This window comes from Hibiscus syriacus, unplaced genomic scaffold, assembly GCF_006381635.1.
Source record: "Hibiscus syriacus cultivar Baekdansim isolate YM2019G1 unplaced genomic scaffold, ASM638163v2 tig00111398_pilon, whole genome shotgun sequence".
NCBI classification, from domain to species: Eukaryota; Viridiplantae; Streptophyta; class Magnoliopsida; order Malvales; family Malvaceae; genus Hibiscus; species Hibiscus syriacus.
Genome location: NW_024063081.1, coordinates 1,958,339 through 1,983,541, shown reverse-complemented (window position 1 = coordinate 1,983,541; position 25,203 = coordinate 1,958,339). Strand labels below are relative to the sequence as shown.

The following is a 25,203-nucleotide window of genomic DNA, read 5'->3' as shown; positions in this document are numbered from 1 at the left end:
TGTATTCATATAATTCATCTTCCTATATATATATCATTTTCCCTATACTTGTATTCACATCATTTATATTCTCCTTCTCATAATCTCATATGTCCTGATTAATAACTTATATCATATATGTATAAAATAACTTATCTCATATCATATAGCTTATACCTCATTCTATGATATTCACCTAGATCATATCACATCTGTCACACTCATAAACATATGTCACTTCTATTATTTCATTTATATACTAATATAATCTATTTACCTAATTCAATTCATATAGTACCTATAACTTTCTAATATGATTACGTAGATTTCCATCATACAACCCATATATCATAATTTTATTTAAGCATATGTATCTTTCCCATCTAACTCATCTTATATGTTCCTATTATCACTTATGTTCAAGTCTCATATCATCATATAGGTCAATATTATCTATCTTGTTTCAATTCTCATTCAATGATATAATTATATTTTACTATTTCACATAAATGTTCATACCACTGTTCACTTACCCAACTCATATTCTTATTTTTTATATAACCTTTACACTTGAGTACTTCATTCCTATCATTTCTTCTAAACTCGCTTTTTACCATATTCCCATAATATTCATATAATTTCTTATCACATCATCATAACATAGCATATATTCACATCAACCATGAAATACATATACAATAACTTGTCAACACATACCATAACATATAACTCAGACACTCATAACAAACACATTTTCATGTTCATGCTTCATGTACAATACTATAGAAATTATACTTGTCACGAGTCTTATTTCCCATTAAATATCATATATAAAATAATACGCACTCACCTTGGCCTCACTAAGTTCCAATCCATTTTTATAATTTCCTCTCTTGCGATCAAATCATAACTTGATAATCGCTCCGGGACTTGTTCGTGCTCAATATCTATATAATCATACATTGATACATATTAGTATCCAATTGATATACACTAATCTATCATTCTTAGACCAAAATAAAGGTATAATTCTATTTCCCTTGAAGTGCATCGATGCATTCTACAGTGAATCGATGCATCCCTTAACATGTGCATCGATGCACTCCTTATGCATCGATGCATTAATTGCACTCAATGTTTCCATTTTTAATGGGTACATCGATGCACTTCTTGTGCATCGATACACTCTAAACAATTTCTGGAAATTTACCCTTGATGCATCGGTGCACCTCGAATGTGCATCGACGCACATAGCCCAGAATTCATTTTTAAGCCCGAAAATCTACTCAAATCAACTCAAATGCTTCATCTTTCAACCCCTTTCATGTTCTCAACTCATATACACATGCTTAAACCAATTTATATCCATATAAACCATCTTTAGCTTCAAAATTCTTTTCCTCCTATGTAACTCAAGAGTTAAACCAACTTTGCAATATGTTTTAATTCCAATTCCATGGCTTCTAACTTCTTAATTAGACCGTTGACAAGTCAAATTTAACTTCTAACTCTAGTTATGAACTCTATTTCAAGATTTCACCCAAGAACCTCAAATCTTTAATCCCTCCTAACTCCATCATACTTTGATTTTAAGATAACTTAAGCTTTCCTTAAGCTTAGTTATCATCTAATAATCATAAACCAACTTTTATTTTAACAAATAATCAACTAACCACAAAACTCACCTTTACCATAGTGACTCACGGCTGAAGAAGAAGAAGAGAACTCTGGAAGTTTATTTTTCATTCTTTTCTCTTCCACGTGGCTTCCTTATCTAATAAAGGAAAATAAAAATATTCCATGTCAAATGACTATTTTACCCTTTACTTCATTCAATAATTACTAAATAACCTTCATCATATTTCTAATAAATCATTTAACTATTCAATTATCCCACTTTAATCACCAATTCCTGAAATTTTACAATTTGGTCACTAACCCGGTATTGAAGATGTTATAATAGAGCTGAAGACATCAATGGAGATGTGGACTGGTAAACCAGTTGATTATTCAAACCTCCATGTATTTGGAAGTATTGTGTACGTGATGTACAACTCCCAAGAAATTTCAAAACTGGTTCCAAAATCCAGGAAATGTAAATTCTTAGGGTATGCTGATGGTGTAAAGGGGTATCGCTTGTGGGATCCCACTGCCCGTAAAGTGATCATCAGCAGGGATGTTATCTTTGTAGAAGATAAACTACAAAGAAAAGAAGACGATGATAGTGTTGAAAATTCAGAGACTACACATATACATGTGGAAAAGGAGTTTGAACAATGAGATTCTTCTGAAGCAGAACCAGCACATGATGAACAAGAACCAGAGAGTTCTGAAGCTCCAATAATTCGTCAATCAGATTGTGTGAGAAGACGTCCCAATTGACATTCAGATTATGTTATAGAAGGAAATATTGCATAATGTCTTTTAACAGAGGACAGTGAGCCATCAACATATCAGGAGGTAATAAACAGCTCAGATGTTTCACTATGGATGATGGTGATGCAAGAAGAAATTGAAGCCCTTCATAAAAATATTACATGGGACCTTGTGCCACTACCACTAAGAAGGAAGCCAATTGGTAACAAATGAGTCTTCAAAATCAAGCGAAATGGTGACGATCAAGTGGAGAGGTATCGTGTAAGACTGGTGGTTAAAGGATATGCTCAAAAAGAAGGTATTGATTTCAATAAAATCTTTTCTCCTGTAGTTTGACTAACAACAGTTCAATTAGTCTTGAAAATGTGTGCTACATTGAATTTACATCTAGAGCAATTAGATGTTAAAATAACTTTTCTTCATGGAAATGTTAAAGAAGAGATTTACATGCTCCAACCTAAAGGTTTTAAAGAAGAAGAAAAGAAGAACTTGGTTTGCAGGTTGAACAAATCTTTATACAATCTAAAGCAGGCGCCGATGTGTTGGTATAAGAGATTTGATTCCTTCATTATGTGCCTTGGATACAACAGACTTAATGCAGACCCTTGTGCTTATTTCAAGAGGTCTGGTGATAACGATTTTGTTATATTGTTGTTGTATGTGGATGACATGTTGGTTGCAGGACCCAACAAAACTCATATTGAAGAATTAAAGGCACAACTGGCTAGGGAATTTGAAATAAAGGACTTGGGATCAATAAACAAAATTCTGGGGATGCAAATTCACCGAGACAGAAGTAATAGGAAGATTTGGCTTTCACAAAAGAATTACTTGAAGAAGATATCGTCACGATTCATTATGCAAGATTATAAGCCAATTTCTACCCCTATTCCTATTAAATTCAAATTATCCTCTAGTATGAGTCTTAACAGTGAAGAAGAGATGATGAAGATGTCTCGAGTACCGTATGCATCGGCAGTGGGAAGTTTAATGTTCGTTATGATATGCACAAGACCAGACATTGCACAAGCAGTGGGAGTGGTTAGTCGGTACATGGTGAATCCAGGCAAAGAGCATTGGAATACAGTAAAGAGGATTCTGAGATACATCAAAGGGACCTCAAATGTTGTATTATGTTACAGAGGATCAAACTTACTAATCAATGGGTATGTATATTCTGACTATGTAACATCCCAAAACTAGAGCAAGTGACTAAAATGAAAGTTTTAAAAATTTGAAATCTAATTTCAAAAGATCTGAAAGTTTAGAAACTTAATTAGGAATATTTTGAGGATGTTTTGGTAAATATGTAAGGAAGTAAGGGTAAATTGGTCTTTGCAAAGAAAGAATTTTATTATCTCTTTATAAAAGAGATAACCACGTGTAAATGAGAAAGAAAATTCTGGAGATATGGGGTTCAGTTTCTTCTTCTTCCTGTGTCTTCATGTATAAGGTGAGTTGGATTTAATTTGCTTGTTTCTTCAATCTTATGGTTACTTTTGATTCTTGAGTGATAAGAAAGAGTAAGGGAAAATTTATGGTGACCTAAAACTCCAAAATGAATAAGTTATAAGAGATTAAGTAAAAGGCGTTTTTAAGTGAATTATTGAAATAGAAGGAGTTAACAGAATTTGAAGATAAATTTGACTTGTCAAAGGGTTAATTAAGAAGTTAGAGGTGATAGAATTGAATTAAGAACACATGGAAAAGTTGATGAAATTCTTTGATTCAAGAATTATGGTGAATTATGAGGGATAGTGAAGTCTTATAGTGTTAGAAGAAGGTTTACATATGTATAGATGAGTTTTAAGGCATAAGGAGGGTTTAATAAGTAGAATTTGAGGTCAAACTAAGAATTTTCGGGCTCAAATGGAATTTTTGGGCTCAAAGTAGAATGTACCGATGCACTTCAAGGGAAAATAGAATTAGACCTTTCTTTTGGTCTAAGAAATGATAGATTAGAATATATCAATTGGATACTGATATGTATCAATGTATGATTATATAGATATCAAGCACGAACAAGTTCAGGGACGACTATCAAGTTAAGATTCGATCGAAAGAAAGGAATCATAAAATGGGATTGGAACTTAGTGAGGCCAAGGTGAGTGTAATTTAATTTATGCTTATGTTATAGAACGAACATTGGCTCGCGATGAGCCAGTGATGAAGTTTCTATGGTAAGAAGTAACTCTTAAAATGCTATGATATGTTTGACATGTTGTTCTATGTGTTGTGTGATATATATATATATATATATATGAACATAAGTAAACAAGACATGACATATGTGCTTATATAAGAACATGAGAAATAAAATAAGCTATGTGATAAGGATACAGAGAATGAAATTAATGACATGAAATGTATGTATTCTTGATTATATAAGTGGATATGTTCTTGTAAATGATATGTGGCTTATGTAAATAAATGGAAATGTGAGATAAAATAATTAGTATTTACTAATAAGGTAAAAGGAGATTATATGAACAGATACTATTGATAGGCATAAGACTATATGTATATCTTTTAATGTAATAAAGTGAAACAAGTCAAATGATATTGAAGTATGTGAATATAATATAGGTGATATGAGATTATGTGATATATGTTACATTATATGACATGCGATTTTACATGAACAAATGAGAAATGGTATAAGCCATATGAAACGATCTACGTGAATACATGCATTTGAGATACATGTGATATGATATGATATCTATGGTTACACATACATGTGGTATGTGACAGAAGAGAAAGAATAAGTGATATGAAATGTTACAAATGATAATGCTCATGTTATATAATATGAGAGTTAGTGGTATAGTTGGCATGCCAAGAGTCGAGGGTTTACCTATGTTCTACAGAACATATGGACAGAATTACCTATGTCTTTCGAGACATATAGACAGTATACCTATGTTCTAAGGAACATATGGACAGTTTACCTAGGTTCTTCGGGACCTATGGACAGTTACCAAGGTTCTTTATGGCCTCTAGATAGGTCCTTCGGGATAGTTATACGAGCTGTGGTGACAACATAGTGGTGCACAACCTCAATGTACTCAAATACCTTAAGTTCTCAAAAGTATACATGGGCTAATACATGTGAATTTAAGAGAGTAAATAAATCAATTGATGTGATACTATGTGTACTATGTTGTGAAATGATGTATGTGCTTCATGATATGTATAGAGATGTTCAGTATATGATTATAAGACATAAATGATAAGAATATGGATAGTGGAATAAGGTTAGTAATGGAAATAGTGTGAGATATGTATATGTGTATATTACATTGTATGTAATGTTATATTGTTTTGGTATGACATCATGAGATGATGTGTTCCTGCATGTTTAAATAATTAGAGTTCTTTTATAAATGTAATGCCTCACTAAGTCATAGACTTAGAGTGTGATTGTTTAACACGTAGGTTACAGAAGCGATAAGAGAAGCGAAGAAGAGCAAGACAGGTTAGCATCTCCCTTACAAACTTTCAGTTCAGAAAATAGATGATTTAAATGTATTTGGTTATTTTGAATATAGTTGGCATGTACTAATTGATTGAGTTGAATATGCTCTGAATGGTTTGTAAAACAATTTGATAGTATTAATTACTGTAAAGTAATTATTTTCTCAAATGAGGAAATTAAGATTTCAGTGGCTTTGTAAAGAACAGAGTTTTGAAAAGTCAATGTGACACCTCAGACTCGGATCCGGGTCGGATACGGGTTGGGGGTGTTACAGACTATGCATGAGATTTGGATAAAAGCAAATCTACTATATGATATGTGTTCAAAGTTGTTGGTGTAACTGTAAGCTGGGTTTCAAAATTGCAGTCAGTTGTGGCTACGTCCACAACAGAGGCAGAATGTGTAGCAGCTACACAAGCTAGTAAAGAAGCAATCTGGTTGAAGATACTATTGGAGGAGCTTGGGCACAATCAAGAGTATGTCTCTCTGTTTTGTGACAGTCAAAGCGCCTTGCATTTAGCAAGGAATCCAACATTTCATTCAAGGACAAAGCACATACGAGTTCAATACCATTTCATTCGTGAAAAGGTGGAAGAATGAACAGTAGATATGCAGAAAATCCATAGCAAAGATAACATAGCAGATTTCATGATGAAGGCGATCAACGCTGATAAATTTACTTGGTGTCGATCCTCTTGTGGCCTGTCAAAGACGTAAGCAACATGAAGGTACAAGGTAGAAAGAATGGTATGAAGATATGATTGTTTCAATCAAATCTTCAAGTGAGAGATTGTTGACTATGCACTGAAAAATTTAGGGGGCTGCAACAATTGTCAAAAGTTGCAGCTAAGTGGTTAAAAAAATTGTAAAATCACAATTTAGTTATTGTACTTTAGGGTATTTATAAGATTAGTCCTTAAGCTTCAACTATAAATACCCTAGCTCATTTAACTTCAAAACCATCCCAAATCATTCTAGTTTTCTCTCAACACTAGAGAATTTAGAGAGTTCCTTGATAGTTGTTTTATCCTTTTTATCAAGAGAGAATTATCATTGTTTTCTCCTTGGTAGATCGAGAGAGGTTATAATTCATATTTTCTCATAGTAAAATTCATCTACCGTTGCCCGTGGTTTTTACCCTATATTATTTAGGAGTTTTCTACGTAAATTTTGTGTCTTCTTTATCTTTATTTTTATTTTCTTAAATTATCAGTTGCGATTTTACTCTATCTGATAGTCGTCTTCTGCAACAGTAAAAACGGTAGTGTCTCTGCTATAATCGACGATGTCGTAACCGGTTTTCGTCCGGGTATGAAATATTATACTTGGCTGAAAAATTTTATGTGAATAAATGGTTTTGAAAATAATTTGAGAGTCGCCATCGGCCTTTTGGGTCAGGTAGGTCAAATACCTAAAAATTTTTTTTAAAAAGAGTTTTAAGAAAACACCAATAAAAAATGAACTGATCTGCGTTTATAACCAAAAATTCGTTCTTTTTAATAATAAAAAGGAATTCGTGGTCGATTACGTTTAGGGAAGGATTAGCACCCCTACAACGCCCAAAATTGGTACTTTTTAATTATAAATTGCCTCTATTATTAAAAATATTAAAAATTTAAAATATATTTAATTTATAATTCTATTATTTCAAAATTATAAAAAAATATTTAAAAATATCGGAAAAGGACTTCTAGGTGCTTTAAGACAGCTCTTTTCTTTGATATTGATAAATTTAAAATTAAATAATATTTTTTTATAATTTTTAATTTTAAAATATCAGAATAAGACATCCAGTTGTATTAAGACTGTCCTTTTCTTCGATATTGAAAAATAAATATTAAAATAATTTATTTAAAATAAATATTTATTTATTATATATTTATAACAACATTTAAATATATAAACAAGTAAAAATTAAAACAATACAATTATAACTATATATTTAAAAGCAATAAAAAATACTTAAAATAAATGACTAAATCATAGTGAAATTAAAATTAAAAAACCTAATTCATAATTAATCAGAATTACAGGGATTAAACATGCTATTTCCTTATTTAATAATTTAGTGACTAAAATAAACTTATTTAAAATTCGAATATAAAATTAAAATAAATTAAAAATATAAACTAGGGATTGAAAAATTATTTATTAAAATTAAGGGATTAAATCTGTTATTTATCCTAAATATATTATTTTAATAAAAAGGACTAAAATAAATAAAATTAAAATTTCGAGATCAAATTAAAAGTATTATGAATTCGATTTAATGACTAAAATGTAAAGTTTACAAGTTCGGAGGACGGCGGACGGGGTTTAACTATTATCTAATTACGCGCATAGTCCTTCCCGAAACGACGTCGTTCGGGAAGGCCTATATAAGGTCCAAAACCGGTTGGCCCGAAGGGCCAGCTTCATTTCTTTATTTTTCCTCTCTCTCTCTTCTCTGAGAGAGAGAATTTTTCTCTCGCTTCTCTCTAAAACAGAGAGAAGCCAGCCGGCCGGCAACCGTCAGCTGGCGTTCTTCTGCCGCCGGCCACCGTCAAGACTGCCGCCGGCCACCACATCCGGTGGCCGGAATAATTTTTTTTACATTGAAATGTAGATCGGACCGTCCTAATGACGGTTCCGATGATCTTTTCCTTTAAACGGCTCCCGATCGGAGCAAATCTAAAAAATATACCTTCGGTTTTTCGAAGGTTTTGGTGAGATCCGGTGGTCGGCTTCCTCGGTAAGTTTCTCTTCTTCCTTTTTCTCTCTTTTCTGTTTCTTTTCTGCGTTTGTTGTTGAGATCGTTGGTAGTATTTGATTTCTCTGTGTTCTCGGTTTTTGTTTCTATCTCTCTGTTGTGGATTTTTTTTTCTGTTGTTCTTCTCTTGGTCTCTGTTTTCTTTTTTTTTTTGCAGGTTCGAGTGGTGGCTTTTATAGCCACCACCGGTGTGGTCATCGGACCGGTCCGAAGAGTGGGTTTCGGTGAGTCACCGGACTACCAGTGGTGACTCACCCCTTAGCCATGGCATGGACGGCTGGCGTTGGAGCTTCTGGAGCCTTCGGTTGGGACGTGGCGGCGGTGGAGGCGGCGAGAGCAGCAGCGGCGGCCGCGTGGCCCTAGGGTATCATACCCTAGGGTTTGTATCTGGAGCCATCTGGACCGTTGGATCTTGCCAGATCCAACGGCAGCAAGCTGAGGCGGCTGGGATTAGGGTTAGGAAACCCTAACTGAAACCCTAAATGTTTTTGGATTTCAGTTTGGTTTGGGCCAGAAAATTGGTTTGTAATTAATTATTTTTAATAATATTTATATATGTATTTAATATATTTAATAATAATAATAATAATAATGATAATAATAATAATAATAATTATTATTATTATTATTATTATAATAATAATAATAATAATAATCAATTAATATGAGTAAAAAATTAGTATCTTCAGACGAGATGCCATACATCAAGATCTTCCTAGAAAAATACCCATCGCGTTATTCCATGATCGGCCCCGTCATGCCAACCACCAATGGCTTCGGCTTTGTAAGTCACAAAGCACTCCTCATACACATAATTATCAGGTCTCTAGTGTTAAAACTTACAGGTGAAAATTTCAGGCATTTCCCAAGGGTTCATCCATGGCTACCGACATCACAAGGGAGATCGAAAAGCTAAAGCAGTATGGACGGCTCCAAATGCTGGAGAATGCGTGGTTCGAAAGCCCGACCACTGGTTTTGATTCAGGGGATACTTCGAGCAGTGTGAACCCACTTACGGTAGGCGACTTTCGGGGATTGTTCCTTATCAGTGGAACCTTCACGGCTTTAACCTTTCTCTTGTTCTTTGCTTCTTTGATCTACAAAAGCTTCCATATTATGAAGAAATGGGGACGACCAGAGATTGTGAAACAGTATATTTGTATGATCATTTTCAAGAGCAGAAGAGACGCCAATGTAACATACCCAGAGTTGGGCAATGTATGAACATCAACTTTATTCCATTCCATTGTATAGATTATTTTCAAGAAATTCCCTTATCGTTTAATCACATACTATACTTTGAATGGGCTGCATCATGTACAGATAAAAAATTAAAGTTGTTTTTAAGTATATATTAATTTTTTTATGTTTTAAGAAATGTTTGAAAGATAATTAAAAATAACTTCAATTTCTTTGTTGTTAAACAACCAATAACCCATAATTTGCTGTAAAATTATTTGTTACTTAAGCAGTAAAAAAGAATGATGCAATTTCATTTGCTTGAGTAGCGTGGCAAATATTGGGAAAGGAAACGCTTTGATTTCAATTAATTGTATGTCAATTAATTGTATGTCAATCTGATGTAACGCAGATATGTTACATATCTTCATTGGGATTGCTACTGTTTTCTTTCTTTAAAGGTCAAATTCTAGTTTTAGTTCGTTAATTGTGCTTCAACTAGGAATTTAGTTTTAATTTGATCATATTCTTATAGTATCGTTAGTTGCATGGATCTATGGATTTTTCAATATTATGAAAGTAAAGATCAATTATGTCTAAGTCTAAAGTACAGGATTAGATCTTAAATTTAAGTATAATAAAAGGATCAAAACTAGAATTTGACCAACACAGTTCGTTACTTGCAAGGGGTTCTATTTATCAAAAGCTGAAACAAACTCCCTGTTGTTTCCATTGCCAAAGTTTCTTTGTTTCAACAATTCCCTTATTCCAAAAGCAAATCTAAAGCAAAGCATCTGTCTTTTTCCCACCCAATTTTCTTCCCTAGACAAACAGGAAATAAGCTCCACAAGCAATAAAAAAATGGGGAAACCTGGGCCAACCTTGGCCAATTGGCTTCCTCTGTACCAGGAAGCATAAACCCTTCAAACAACACGACGACCCAATTTCCAAAGATTCAATAATGAATGAGTAAACTTTCATTTTCCCCCCCTTCCATTTTCATTGGGATCTGGAACCTTTCTTTTTTGTTTTAAGATCATTGAAGCTGTGAATGCATCTGTTTTCCAGATCAGAACAGCACCCGAAAGACCATCACACCAACGACGGTAACCCCAGAAGATTGACTTCAACATCCTCCAGTTCTTCATCATCAACGACAAGCGTTCACGTCACGGCCTTGGACGGTCTAGTCAATGTTAACTCCCTCTTCACCGTCGCCGTTTTCGTCGGCCTTTCTTTAACGACTCCGGGTCAGCATAGCCTAGAGAATCGAGCCCCATGCGACGCCGACATTAATGTCGCTAAAAAGCTCCTTGTCTTCGAGGTTGTCTCCTTCAGTTTCTTCCTCTTCTCGTCCCTGGTAGCTCAGGGTCTCAAACTTGCCATCAACTTGTTGAACAGCAAAGATGTGGATGAAGCATTCAGAGCCCACATTAACCTCAAAGTTCTGAGGTTTGGGATGATGGGTTCGGCTGTCGGGTCGGTTGTGGGGTGCTTGTTTCTGATGCTCTCGATGGTGAACGTGATCGAGATCCGGTTGGGGATGTTGTCGTGTGGGAGCAAATCTTCGGTTCATGCGGTGGCGTCGCTGGTCATTCTGGTTTCTTCAGCTCTCTTGGTTTACATTTCCACTGCTGTTTATGCTTTCTGGCACTGAAATAATAGGAAAAAATGGTGGCCAATATAAGACCACTCGTGAACAAAAACCCAGAACTCTCAGTTCCCAGTACACGTACAATTTCCATTACAGTTGAATATAATTACTCTTCATAAAAACTTTACAATTCACCTATTTCAATGGCATAAACATGCGTCTTTTACACAATGTTCACTAAAAATGATACAAGATTTTCAAGGCAACAACACCGTATGCTACTTTCCTGACCATAAATTTTGTCCCCAACCAAACAATGGCCATCTGATTGATCTTTGATCTACCATTTGCCAGTGACAGAGACTCGGACTGATTCACCAAACCATAGAGCTTACTTCATTACCACCCCCCCCAAAAAAAAAAAACCACCACCATGGTTACCTGAATGAATGTCCAATTAAGGTTATGATTAACATAAAGAATACTGTTTTACTGGAATCAGAAATCGATGTCGTGCGGAGAAATTAACTCTCTGGGCCTGATCCCTGCAGGACAGAGAAAATTAGAGATGTTAACGACAATACAAAGGGAAAACAAAAGAAATTACAGAAGAAACTAAACTGCATTGTTTTGATGTCATACTTCTGTAACGACGATAGGATGCCACAATATATAGAATTTTCCGGTAACAGAGCCTCTGATTGGTCGACCTCGGGATTCACGACGCTTATATAGGCTTCTTGGCCTAGATACCATGAATCGAGATTCTGTGCACGAAGATTCCAAATGCCTGCATTGTCGAGAGAAACTAAAATTGCTGTCCAGGCTCCAGGAAAGACCTGTAACACGGTATAATATTAGAAGTGGTCCATACATGAGATTTTGAACATATAGATATACTTGTGTAGTAGAGCGTGCAACACCATCCCATTTGTTGTACGTGCTTCTGCTATTCTCCGTCCATACCCCAAAATCCATACTACTAAAGAGTCGGAAAATTGTCAAATCCATGTATCCCGGCATCCATGGATAATGAATATCAAAAGCTGAGAGCTCACCCTACAACAAAGAATGCATAGCCATCCAGATGGTAACTTTGAACTGTGGTGTCATTGTTCTGAAAGATTATTTCCATAAAACCTTTGAAAGTGCCATTAATTAGAGATGTATCGAGTTTGTGCGGCCTGTTCATAAGTTTATTCGGAAAATCAAGCTTGTACACCCCAGGAATCTTGAACTGCTGAGCAAGCTTTAAAGGTGTTGAAGGTCGTAAGTCTGAAATACCATTAAGGGTCGTACGATGTTTTCCATCTATAAGCTCTGCAAGCCTATTGAGGATCACATACACATCTGTCACGGTAATTTCTCCGTACTTGAATGATCCTTGAGGGTTTGGACGTGCAGCACCGGCAGAGACATTCCACCTACAAATGCACCAGGAAGACTGAGATGAAGTAATATTTTTGACTACTTGACATTTTGAAGGAGAGGGTTCTTAAAGCATACAATTTTTATAGCAGCTCAAATGAACAGATAAAATGAGCTACAACCTTATTGACCGTGCTTGATTCATTGAGAAATACGTGTCGTAATCATTAGGAGGATCGGGAAGAGGACCTGAAGCAGGTCCCTGAGAGTTGGAGTAGTGCAAGATAGAGACTCCGTTAAGTTTGGACCAGTCAGATGAATTAACAAACCGAGGTACGATCCTTGGTAACCAAGGATGAGAACGATTGTCCCACATGAATATCCATGTTTGAGTAGTTTTTCTGAACCGTGTACGATCCTTCAGTCTCGACGAGAAGTAGGTTATGGCTTTGAATTCTGAAGATCAAGCTGGTAGAAATCCCGACATTGTGGACCCTAAAGCGGTACGTTTTTCCTGTTTCACGATACATCAAGTCTGCTCTAAAAAAAGTTATCAATAAACTGGTACTTAGGTTCAGATGTCTAATATATCGAATATCATCTATCATCCATCATGGAAGCAAGTAGAAATGAAACACATAATCAGGGACTAGCCAGAAAAAATGGAAGATGAATATGAATTATAACAATACAAGTATATTCCTCGAAGCTGCAACAGCTGCAAACCAAGTATTTATGTACCTGGTTCGACATTTATGATATGGTAAACAATCCCGTCTTTAACAAACGCCTGATCACAACGGTTTGGACCGAGTCCATTAATTAGGATACCATCAGGAACACCGAGGTCAACTCCTTTCTCGACATCTTTCCTTAATCCCTGTTTTCCACATGAGAAATCGTTTAGTACCAGAAAAAAGGTAAAAAAATATTAGCTGACAGACACCAGAATAATTAAGAAAAAAACTAAAAAATTTTGCAGACCTTATGACTCTTAGTATACCAGTCACTAATAAAGATAGTAATATCACCATCAGGCATCCCAAAGAGTAGCGGAATGACATCTCTGTTGTTGATGATGATTCCTCCATATCCACCTGCAGCACTTTTGAAGTTTAAGGGAAGTAAAAGAAACTACCTATCTGATCTTTGACCTGAAACTCATACGTCCAGCTCCAACTGGCAGGAATCGGACAATTAGTCCCCGAAACACCATCTTGCCAAGAGTTTTTCCTATGTTGTATTTCATTTCTACATTAGAATAAACACATTAAGATTAATATCACATTCTTTCACTTTTTGATATTTATCTCCTTTGTTCAATCCTTCATACCATGTAAGCAAAAGTGGCTCATCTAGATCATTCTTGACATTGACAACAACATTCCAATTTGTAGTGATGTTGAAGATTGGTCCAGGAAATTGCCCATTGATCCCTATCACCTGGAATTAGGGCATTAAATGTATGCATATCTAGGTCATAACTCATGGCATGATTCGAGGTTCTGAACAGGCAAGATTCCGATGACTAACATACAGATTCCGACATTATTGAGACAATATCTACCAAAAACTAACTGTATAGGGCCGGTAATATCAAAGACAGAAGCAGAAAAGCATTAACATGTTAAATTCAGATGTATGACTATGGCAAAATGCCATGCACTTGAAAAATGAAGTTTTAGAAACTGCAAAGAGGTAAGATACACATCAACCTCCATAAATGGCGAACAGAACATGCTTTGAAGTCATTTCCTTCAGTAGATTGAATTGCTCGGATGTTAACTATTACAACTTATCAATAATACATAGAAATTCCATCTTTGCTGCTAACAGTTTGGGAGATAAAATAAAATAGAATAGAATGCAACATGCTAAACAGCCTTAAAAACACTATCATTTTTCTTTTTAGAAAAAGTGCATATTAAGGCAAACAAGTTCAGTGGTATAAATGATACACCGTCTAAAGTTTAGTGGTATCTGGTGTAGTTTACCCTTATTTTTAAACTACACTGTAGCTTATCCATTAAGCATAGAGAAATCAATATCTGCAGACAGTTCAACATACAATAATCCAAGTTTCTGTCACCTTCTTAGTTCTGAATATGCTATCAGTGTTGATTATTTCTTTGCAGTTCAAGTACTGTAGAGTGATCAATGAGTGGTTTTCCAGACTATTTACTTTTTCCAACTACTTGGTTGATCCTTCCATAATTTCTACTGATTCTGATGGTAAAAGCTTCTCTTCAAGTCTAATCAGATAATACCAAAATCCATAGTCTATTTTCTTTTTAGCAATTACACACGGAAAGTCATTGCCATGGCTGGACCATGAACATCATCATGCAGGAAACTAGATTTACTGCATGAACATCACCATGTACTAACAATTGAATCAACCCCCGAGTGTTACGACAATATTTCTTTTCGTCTTACCAATCCATGAATATTAAGTTCATTAGATTTCTGCAAATATTATATATGTGTACACACTTTTAAGTTACATTAATTATTGTATTTTTAATATATTTTACTCAAGCATGTGACAATAAAACTAAAATTTTTAAATGAGTGTTAAAAGTATTTTAAAGATAAATTATGTAAATAACCAATTGACTATTAATATTTTTTTTATTAATTTTCGTCATTTGCTAGTTAAAAGTTATAAAAATGATCATTTTTCGGCATGTTGCTTCATTTAATTACTAGCTCTCTGTACATGCAACTTAAGCAATTGAGTTTGACAATCCATGAAGCTTGCAGACATGATCCATAAATGCATGAGCGACGCTTAGTACAGATAGAGGGTGCGGAAGAGCAACAAACTGAGCATATTTTCTCAACCGATTGGGGATGACCTTCTCATTTACATAGTCAAACGTAATTTCGCCTTATTGATCAAATGACGACGATGATATACCTGAATGGGAGCCCCAAACATCCCTACAACATCATCTGCTGCACCCACAAAGTAAGGTTGGTAGATTTCAACAGCCGATGCATGCACCTCAGTTACCCCACCAGACATTACCAGTCATGCATGTTCAAGGTCAACATGGCTCCGCCTGGTTCAACTTCCCCAGGCCAACCATTTTTTAATGATGCCATGACTACTAAAATGCAAAGACAGCCACTTAATCAATGCCCGAATTCGAGTACTAGTTTTTCACCAAGAAAACAAAATGCATATAGGAAATAAAATGTCACAAAGCATTAACGAAACAAACTCAATCAGCCGTCGTAAGATTTTAAAACACTTTTCTTTCTTTCTTTTCCTATTGAAAATTCAACGAAAATACATATTTTGACTGCTATCTTGCATGAACTAAATATGTAGAAAGAATTTCATCCAAGGAACACAAGCTTTTTGAAATAAAAATGACCAAATCGGACCATGACAATTATGATAATCCGAGTATCGAATATTAATTTTGAAGAAGACAAGTTCTGGAGTTGAAGATTAATCTAAAAATGATAATGATTTATTTGGATGTTTTAATTACTTTAATATGTTATATTTATACAAGGTGATGATATTATCTCTTAAAAAACAAGGTGTACAGTAGCCACTTACCAATTATTGATCATTCTCTCTGTACTAAAGCTGTCAACACGGTCTCCTTCTACATCTCTTCGCTTCACTTCTTTCTTATCCCATCTTCCCCTTAAATCCTTACCCTAAATTCACTCCCCCAATCATCATGCTCTAACACAACAGTACCCAACAACAAAAACAAGAAATGGTTCCTTTATTTTTTTTCATCCATGTTTCTTCGCTTCATTTTCTTCTTCATGCTCGTCAATGGCGAGCGGGATTCTATTTACGCGATCCTAAAAGCCCATGTACTGCCCACGGGGCTTCTTCCCGAAGGAATTACCCGGTTTGACTTCGACAATAAGGGTCGGTTCGAGGTTCATTTGGATCAGCCCGCAAGACCAAGTTTCAAAGCGAGATTCATTACGATAGGAACGTGTCCGGGACTTTGAGTTACGGGCAGATCGGGGCGTTGTCGGGTATTTCCGCTCAAGAATTGTTTCTTTGGTTTCCGGTTAAAGGGATTCGGGTCGACGTCCCGACCTCGGGTCTTATTTATTTTGACGTCGGTGTTGTTTTCAAGCAGTTTCCATTGTCGTTGTTTGAATCGCCGAGGGATTGCTTGGCGGTTCTGGATGCTGAATCCGGTGACTCGATTCGGGACATCAAATTGTTATCTAAAGCAATCTCCAAGGTTCAATTCTACTTCCATCACTCTTAATTGATTAACACTCTCAAATATAATCTAATTGAATAGAATAATTTATATATTTATTTTAACCAACACTTTGTAGAAACGATATGAACTTGATGAAGAAAGTTTTGGGAAGAACGATGTGTAGAAGCAATAGCTCCTCAATCAGTTTAGCTATATATAATGCAGTTTAGCTCCTCAATCAGAAAGTTTTGGGTCATGTCCCCCACAGGTTGTAAATTTTTGTCCAAGATTCTCTGCACTAGGTGGTCTTTTCACTCTTCCATCATGTGTGCTCTGCTTGTGTTTTCTTTCTTTATTCTATATATAAAGCAGTCATCGGCCGACGAGGTGACGAGGAAGGATGGAAGATTGGGAAGCTATAATTTAGATGATAATCATTGTTGAGATGGGAACGGCGATTTCAAGTGATAAAATCCGGTAAAATTTCATTCATATGTTAGCTTATTATTCATGTGGTTGTTAAATTGAGTCTCCTTTTGTTGGAGTTGAAAAGCTTAGATTGATGAGGCCGACAAGAAAACGTAGATAAGTGAATCATGATTCGATCTTCAATAATAGAACTCTCTTGGTTCATTTCATCATTTATTACTGTTATAGCATTTTGAAAGGCCTTTGTATGCTTGAACATGTTTCAGTTGCTTTACTGATTATTTTCGAATCTTGATTTCCCTGTTCATTGTATACCATGAGTCGTATTAGGGAAATGGAAGGAAAAAAAGTAGTCTAAGGGGCTTATTCTTCCATTTTTATGTTCAGGTCTAAACCTCGAGGGGATTGGGTTTCATTGTCAGAGTTTGAACTCGGGTTTGTGACTAACATTCTCGTCTCCAAGAAAGTTCCGAGTTTTATGTTTTTCCTTTTGTTTCCTTGGGCTTCGGGTATAGGTGTTTGCCAAATTGGTGAACTTTTGTGCACTACCAGGCTGTGATGTCACTACCACATGCTTCTTTTATATGCATGCAATGAAAGTAGGGAGATACTAATGAAAATAGCATGTTGTAGCATCTAAGTTATTAGCTTTTGGATTGGTTGATATCCACAACCGGAAATCACTTCACCATCCTCAATTAACCATTTTTGCCCCCTGGATGTAAAAGCATGAAGATTGCCAAAGATATGCAGCAAGCTAGCACTTCTATTTTTTGCATTTAGCTGCTTGTTGTCAATTGTTGAAAAGAAATTGGATGTGCCTAATCTTTAAGCACTCGAGCTTTGCGAATGTTCGAATTGGTCAAACCTGTGTAGAAACCATTGTGAAAAATGGGTCTGATCTGTCTTGATTTCCTGTATGTAAAATCTGTTGGGCATCATTGGAAAACAAGAACTCATTGGAAAGTGGACTTTTTTTTATTATTTTCATTTTAGACATTTTAAAACATATAATGAGAATCTCTGTACGTAATAATATCAATTATACAAAGATATAACATGAATATCAAGATTCTAGTACATGTTATCTAAACCTCTTACACATAGGGGTCGAAGAGCTTATCCTTCATTAATGAATCATGCTTTTCATAATTTTCAGTATAAATTTATACTACAACTCATCTCATCGATTTGTGATAACATGCCTATTCACTTATTCATGAACAATCATGTTTGCTCTTTTTTTTTTATTATTACTATACTTTTTATCATATAAAAATATGTTGACTTGATATTTGAAAACCTAATTATATAAGTTGTTTGTTTTATGTCGTCGTATATTAAGATGAATATGTCAGTGAAGTACGCGAGTACAAGGCCACAAAAGTGTAACATCAAGCACAGATCACGGATCGCGAGTCAAGCTTCAAAACCAAGCTAATTCTAGGTGCTTAAAGAGTATTGAGCAACGCTGTCATCCAAGAAGATCACGCCCAAGAGACCCAAGTCATCAAATAAATAGAGATCTAGTCAAGTTATAATTTAGAAATCCAAGGTGGACTTCGAGTTAGGGACTCCACCTTATAGTAGGAATACTTGGAATTATATTAGGATTTTGTTTTGTGGATAAGTTATTTAATCATAATTAATCGGGGAAATAGAATTTAAGTTCAACTAGGACACCATCGGTTGTAAAACGAATTTTAGAGACTTTCCACGCCTCAATTGTCACATAGAATTTCATAAGCAATCAAAGATCAACACGAGCATTGAGGCTCAACTCTCTCTTGCCGTTTTCTTTCAATACTCTATTACTTAGTTTCCATCGACTCTATCGATTCTATTCCTTCCAAGTCAAAGCATGTTTCAAGGTTAGGATCATCCAGGAACGTAGGCTGACTTAGGCATGTAGATAATGTTTTTGTGCCCAAGGCCGAACAGTTAATTTCAAGTCTAGTCTTGTGGCAAGTGATATCAGAGTGAGCATTACGAGCGCGAGTGATCAAGATGACTCACAAAAGTGAACTTGTTAAACAAGAAGGGTTGAGACTCATGTTGAGAAGTAAATGAGAGCAAGCTCGAAGGATCTTTTGTCATTCTTAGACAGAAAAGTCAATCAACTTGAGGGATCCGTGAGGGAAGCAAAGGAGACTCTTGATGGGTATAAACAATGCCTTGACAAGTATGAACAATGTTTTGGTGAGTTGGACTCTAAGGGATGTGAACTCACGGAAGGACTGCAAGGCATGCTCGACGAAACTGTTGGCAAACTAAACTAGAAGAATGAAGCGCTCGAAGTCGAGGTAATATCTCTTAAGAAAGAGTTGTAAGAACTCAAAGTAGATTTATTGCTATGCTTCACAATCTGGATAAACTTTGATTCATGTCATGCAGGACAAATCTAATCTTCGTTTGATAATAATAACAAATAAATAAAAGAATGGATTCATATTTTAAAATATAAAGTTCTTCATCAAATTCTTTATTAAACCAGTATGGGAAGCGAGGGGATTGTATGTCAGCTGTGCCTGGAGACGGAGGACGTGGAAGCTGCGATTTCCAAGGCCGAAATCGCCGGAGCAGTTGCGGAGGGGGAGATAAAAGAGAGAGGCGGTGCGTGCTGCTGTGGTCGCGTGGGAGAGGTGAAGGATCCCTTCGGATACGTTTGGCTCATCTGCTCCCCCTCCAACAATTGCGCGGTCAAATGCTGTTAAATTGAAAATTACATACCATTTGGGTACTATACATGTATTTGTACGAATAACGGGGAAGCGTCGGTCCTTGAGATGTCTCATGTCACAAGCCTGGGCTGATGCCTGACGTGGTGTGCTTGTTTGCATCTTTTGCTTACTGTCGTGGTGTTGCATGTTTGGATATCGTGGCTTTTGCTTTATTCCGTGTTTTGTGGTTGCAATTTGGTCTTCGTTGTTGCAAGTCATTGTCGTGGCCTGGCTTTTTCTTTGTAAGGTCTCTTTTGGAATGGAATCATCTGGGAAGTTTTAAGTAGCTGCAGCTTAATTTAATATTAAAAAAATGATAACTTTGCACGCAATCGAAAATATAATAAAAATCATAATATTTTAGGTTGGACACAACCTAAAATGCTATATTTAACCGAAAATATTATATTTTTCATAATATTTTTGGCTGACAACTGAAAATATTATATTATTCGTAACATTTTAGGTTCAACTGAAAATATTAGTAAAAAAATTACATTTTAGATTGCACCCGACTTATGATATTATGATTTTTATCATATTTTCGATTGTGCCCAAAATTATTTTTGTTAGCCTTAAATTACGATGTTATTATTTGATCATCTTTTAGAAAAATCTATTAGTAATAATTGGTTTTTGTAACGGAGTGCATTCATTATAAGATGGGTTTTAAATTAGTATATAAAAGAGGAAAAAAGATGGGCTTTAAGCTCATCAATGAAGCTTTCTTTTTAATATACAAGGGGAGGAAAAAGAATCTCCTAATTATCTAATTTTTTTTTACTAGTATGTGTAAATATAAGATAATATATATTCGAAAGATTCTCAATTATTTGATAATAAATACCGACACGACTGTAATAAAGAATGATCGATTCTTCAAATATAAACTTCCTACGAGGCTCTAGACATTTGAATATGTTGAATAGATCTTGTTGTTCACGTCGAAAACAAGAACAACAATATAAGAACAACAAATAACAAATAAAGATTGAAAAAGAATATTAAAGAAATATAAATAAAGAAGATGGATGGATGATAGAGAGATGGATTCTTGAATTCATGAAAGAATCAAGAATTGACGCTGGATAGATGTTCTGAGAATCCTACAAATCTTGAATGATCCGACGTTAAATGCTCTAATTGACCTATCTAAGATATATGATCTTGGCAACCTGAAGTTTGAAGATGGCTTCACCAAGAGACTCAACAAAGGAAACGTGACAAAAAATTATATGATAACCGTAAACGAGCTTAGATTAAGTATTTATAAATATGAATAAGTTTGAACAAAATTTAAAACTCAAATCTTATATCAGATCAAATTTAAACATTTCTATTAATCTCATACATTAATATGATTTAACCTACGGGCATTTCTAATTACGAGTCAATATTAGATTAAAATTAATTTTATTATCATCATGTTATTTTAATTGAAATAATATTGTGTTTTAAGTACATCATTTCAAATAAGATAGGAAAAAAAGTATGTAAACTATATCAACACAAAGGAAATAACTGAGGGCGTAAGAAGGGTAAGTAAATATAATAAGCTTCAATCAACTTTCCCTTTGGTGTCATCTCCATCATGATCTTCTTCAACATTCTCAAAGGAGCTACCATGAGCCCCCATTGAACCACCGACCGTGACCCCATGCTGAACCCTCGCCGCTTACCCTTATTCCCGAGCCGAATAGTGGTCCCCCTCCTCTTCCGTAGCCGCCTCTGTCCCCGACACCATCCAACCAACGCCGATGAATTCGGGAACATTGACATGGCCATGGAACCTCTTTTCATCATCATTTTTCTAAAACAACAGAAATGCTCTTCCAAGTGTTTGTTAATTTGCGTGTTGAATCCTTATATAGTGACTGTAAAGATAGAGCCAGGGTTTATTAATCATGATGGTCATAATGGCAGCAATTATAACAAATCATGATGCTAAAGAGAAGACGCTTAAAAAAGCTTAGGGTAAACTACAAGTTTAGTACTTAAACTATTACTTTTATTCCGCTTTGGTACCTAAACTTTATTTTTTTTTCAAAATAATGCCTAACGTTTAGTTTATATTTCATTTTGATACCCCACCGTTAAAAACTTAACGGTGATATTGACGTGTCATCCTAAGGTAATACTATGTCATCATTGAAAAAAATAAAAATATGTCACATCAATAATTTTATTAAGTTTTTAACAACTGGACATCAAAATGAAACTTATATTAAACGTTAGGTATGATTTTGAAAAAAATAAAATTTAAGTATTAAAACAAAGCAAAAAATAATAATTTAGTTACTAAACGTAGGTCTTATCCAAAAGTTTAATAATATATCGTTTTGAGCTTTGGGGTTGTGGTGGTAATGATTAGAAGAGATGGGGTTTGTGCAATTGAGTTCAAGGTTCAAAGAAAACTAGTAGATAAAGAGATAGCAATCATCATGGAACCCAAATAAAAGCCTTATCAAACGTTTGTAGTGGAAAATAAAGAGGGTTTTTCTTATTCTTTCGTTTCCTTTAAGCTTTAACTTTAGGTAATTAAACTTTTTTCCCATAGTTTCCTCTCATTGCTCTTAAAGTATTGTATTAATTAGGTTCTCTTGTTAACATAGCTATTAATTTAGGCATATTAATATTAATGTAGACTTAACATGGAATATATTTAAAATATTTGGACCAAATTGTAAAATATCCTGACTTAGTTTGATTGGGTTGGCTGGTTCATTTCGATTGATTTGGTTTGGATTGATTTAATTTGACTAGTTCGTTTTGGACTGACCTAGTATAAACCTGTTCAATTCGATTTGGACATTTAGGCCCTAACAGAAATGATGTATGCCTGCTAGTTGGGCCAAGTAAGATGGTCCAACCAACAATAGGTCTCAATACGGGCATATGCACGGGTACGAGTCGAGAACAGGCATCGGTCGGATGCAGACTGATTTTCAAGTGAGGAACGAAGTTCTCGCACAAGGGCGACACATGCAGCGCGTGCAACGACCTTCGATGCTCGGAACAACACTAAAAACTCGAGAATTGATTAAAATTACCTGAAAGGCCTCTTACTAATGTTGTTTTGCAACAAAGAGTAATGGAGGCACATTTCATGAACGACAAAAGCTCTCTCTCAAGTTTCACGATGGCAACGACGATGATGGAATCAAGGTCACCGGTTGACTCGGGAAAATGCATTGAAGCAGTTGATGTTGACGGTATAGCTCACGGACGGCAGGTCAATGAGAAACAACGATAAAAATTTGCTCCTAGAGAGAGAGACTCCGGAAGATTTTGGGGGTAAATGAGGAGCTTGTGCATGAAATTAGGTTTTATACCCCTATTAAATCGGTTCATTTTGAAAAATAACTTAAAATTAATCTCATATATCAAACGCACCGTGGCGGAAATGGTAAAGCATGTTAACCAAATTAACCAATCCTTTTGCATCCTATTTATGTCTTCCAAAATATAATGGATAAACTACATCTAAAGTCACTGATCTCTCTGTAGTTCACCTTTTAGACTCTAAACTTTATTCTAAATTTAACTTAATCCTTAATTTCCATAATTTCCCTTCAATTTAGATTTTAAACTTCAATATTTATTGATTTAGTCCCTTAAAACTTTTTTAAATCAACAAAATAATTTCTGAATTTCTAAAAGTTACGATTTTTGTCCCCAATTATATTAAATAAAGTTTTAGCCCAAAACTGAGGTGTGATAATATGAGAACTAATCTCTAGAGACGGATTTGAGGGTCATAATTTTACGAGACTTGTGTATCTTGAAAAGATAATTTTAAGTTATGTTCTTATGATTTTCTCTACGTTGAACCGATTGAATTAAATCATGGCATAAAAAGCTATTTACAATTTTAATAAATATTTAATCATTCTCTAATTGAGTTTATCCTCCATTAAACTGTGATACCAATTCTTGAAAGTCATTACAGGTCTCTGAATGTATCATTCATAAAAATTCGATTTAGAAACAGTAACAAAATCTATGGGAATAAATGCCAAACATACAGTCCCCATGCAATGTAAACTTTTAGGCTTTATATTCCTATCAAAGTCACCCCAGACCCTAAAGAAGCAACAAATTAGACATTAAACATATTATTAAAGCGTGGGCGTTTTCACCAAAGCTTTTGAAAGATGAAAAGATAAGAGAGAAAACTATTAGATCATCAATCACACATCTCTGCAGTGCCATTGTTGTTGTTGTATTTCTTTGAACCCGCCGGGTACTTGATGGCATTAAGTTCAAGTTTACGAAGAGCAGCTTTCCCGAGATCAATGCCACAGATATCAGATAGCCTCACCAGGTGAAGTAGCACATCAGAAAGCTCTTCGTCCACATGAAAATTTTCATCTTCTTTCCAATCGGGTAACCCTTTCCATTGAAATATCTTTGAGACTTCTCCCACTTCACCGGCCTATATGTGAATGATAATCATCGCAAATGTTCAATAAAGAAAATTATGTAATTTATCAGAGATATGATTACCAGGGCCAAAAGGAGATTTCTAGGGCTATGGAACTGATTCCTGAAACATACATCGAGCATAAATGTAGTGAAAATGATCGTTTATAAATACCTTCAGTTATTGGCTACATCATATGTCAAAATCCGGGATGTGATTGTACCATTGTCAAATAATCGAACCACCATCGAACACTACAAATTTAGCTACATGAAAATTAGAACTGCCAAGGATATTCTAAGCAATCGAAGCCTAGAATATAATTCCAAGTCTCTGATAATTAATGGAATTGCTTGAATTGATGTAATTACAATAATGGACGGTGCTCTTGATATTAACACAAACATCGTACATCTGAAGTGAGGAAGTGTAATTCAATTAAAATTGTTCTCATGGAAAGAAAGAAATAAAGAATATGAAATAATAATGTTTTTTCATAGGTCAAATAATGAGTTAAAGCTTGTTATTTATAAGTATAGATGAATAGTAAATAAGATAAAAATGGTTACCATAAAAATCTTAATCAATACAAATATCTACTTTAAGTAAAAATAATTAAGTTTTAGTATATTTTTATTTGCATCATCCAACAACTCAATGATGGGGTTTAGAAGGAGTGGCGAGGGCGAGTGTAGTGTTGGAGGAGTGGTAGGAG

The 25,203-nt window shown here is 34.9% G+C and overlaps 3 protein-coding genes, 2 long non-coding RNA genes and 1 pseudogene across 5 annotated transcripts; 3 read left to right on the top strand and 3 right to left on the bottom strand.

Moving 5' to 3' along the window:
- Window positions 1-9,276: 9,276 nt before the first annotated feature.
- Window positions 9,277-9,806, top strand: LOC120161113 (glutamate receptor 1.4-like). Its single transcript, XM_039171387.1, has 2 exons — window positions 9,277-9,366; window positions 9,441-9,806. Exons 1-2 carry the CDS (start codon window positions 9,277-9,279, stop codon window positions 9,804-9,806), a joined length of 456 nt encoding a protein of 151 aa, XP_039027318.1.
- A 677-nt stretch (window positions 9,807-10,483) lies between these two features.
- On the top strand, window positions 10,484-11,482 carry LOC120161340. Its single transcript, XM_039171616.1, has 2 exons — window positions 10,484-10,730; window positions 10,830-11,482. Exons 1-2 carry the CDS (start codon window positions 10,723-10,725, stop codon window positions 11,416-11,418), a joined length of 597 nt encoding a protein of 198 aa, XP_039027547.1. The 5' UTR covers window positions 10,484-10,722; the 3' UTR covers window positions 11,419-11,482.
- A 310-nt stretch (window positions 11,483-11,792) lies between these two features.
- On the bottom strand, window positions 11,793-12,192 carry LOC120161344. The gene is made up of 2 exons (XR_005519474.1): window positions 11,998-12,192; window positions 11,793-11,900 (listed from the first exon to the last, which is right to left on the bottom strand). It is a non-coding gene; the product is annotated as an uncharacterized LOC120161344 (long non-coding RNA).
- Window positions 12,193-12,264: 72 nt separating this feature from the next.
- Window positions 12,265-15,751, bottom strand: LOC120161112 (annotated as a pseudogene).
- A 534-nt stretch (window positions 15,752-16,285) lies between these two features.
- Window positions 16,286-17,086, top strand: LOC120161345. The gene is made up of 3 exons (XR_005519475.1): window positions 16,286-16,737; window positions 16,845-16,952; window positions 17,053-17,086. It is a non-coding gene; the product is annotated as an uncharacterized LOC120161345 (long non-coding RNA).
- Window positions 17,087-24,248: 7,162 nt separating this feature from the next.
- On the bottom strand, window positions 24,249-24,631 carry LOC120161111 (dCTP pyrophosphatase 1-like). Its single transcript, XM_039171386.1, has 2 exons — window positions 24,572-24,631; window positions 24,249-24,500 (listed from the first exon to the last, which is right to left on the bottom strand). The coding sequence occupies exons 1-2, from the start codon at window positions 24,629-24,631 to the stop codon at window positions 24,252-24,254; spliced, it is 309 nt and encodes a 102-aa protein (XP_039027317.1). The 3' UTR covers window positions 24,249-24,251.
- Between the last annotated feature and the right edge of the window lie 572 nt (window positions 24,632-25,203).

Bases quoted from the DNA above. Each gene is read 5' to 3' on its own strand.
- LOC120161113 (XM_039171387.1), top strand. From the start codon at position 9,277: ATGCCATACATCAAGATCTTCCTAGAAAAATACCCATCGCGTTATTCC. The intron at 9,367-9,440 runs GTAAGTCACAAA...TGAAAATTTCAG, and splicing joins CCACCAATGGCTTCGGCTTT to GCATTTCCCAAGGGTTCATC.
- LOC120161111 (XM_039171386.1), bottom strand. From the start codon at position 24,631: ATGCTCGATGTATGTTTCAGGAATCAGTTCCATAGCCCTAGAAATCTC. The intron at 24,501-24,571 runs GTAATCATATCT...ATTCACATATAG, and splicing joins GAAATCTCCTTTTGGCCCTG to GCCGGTGAAGTGGGAGAAGT.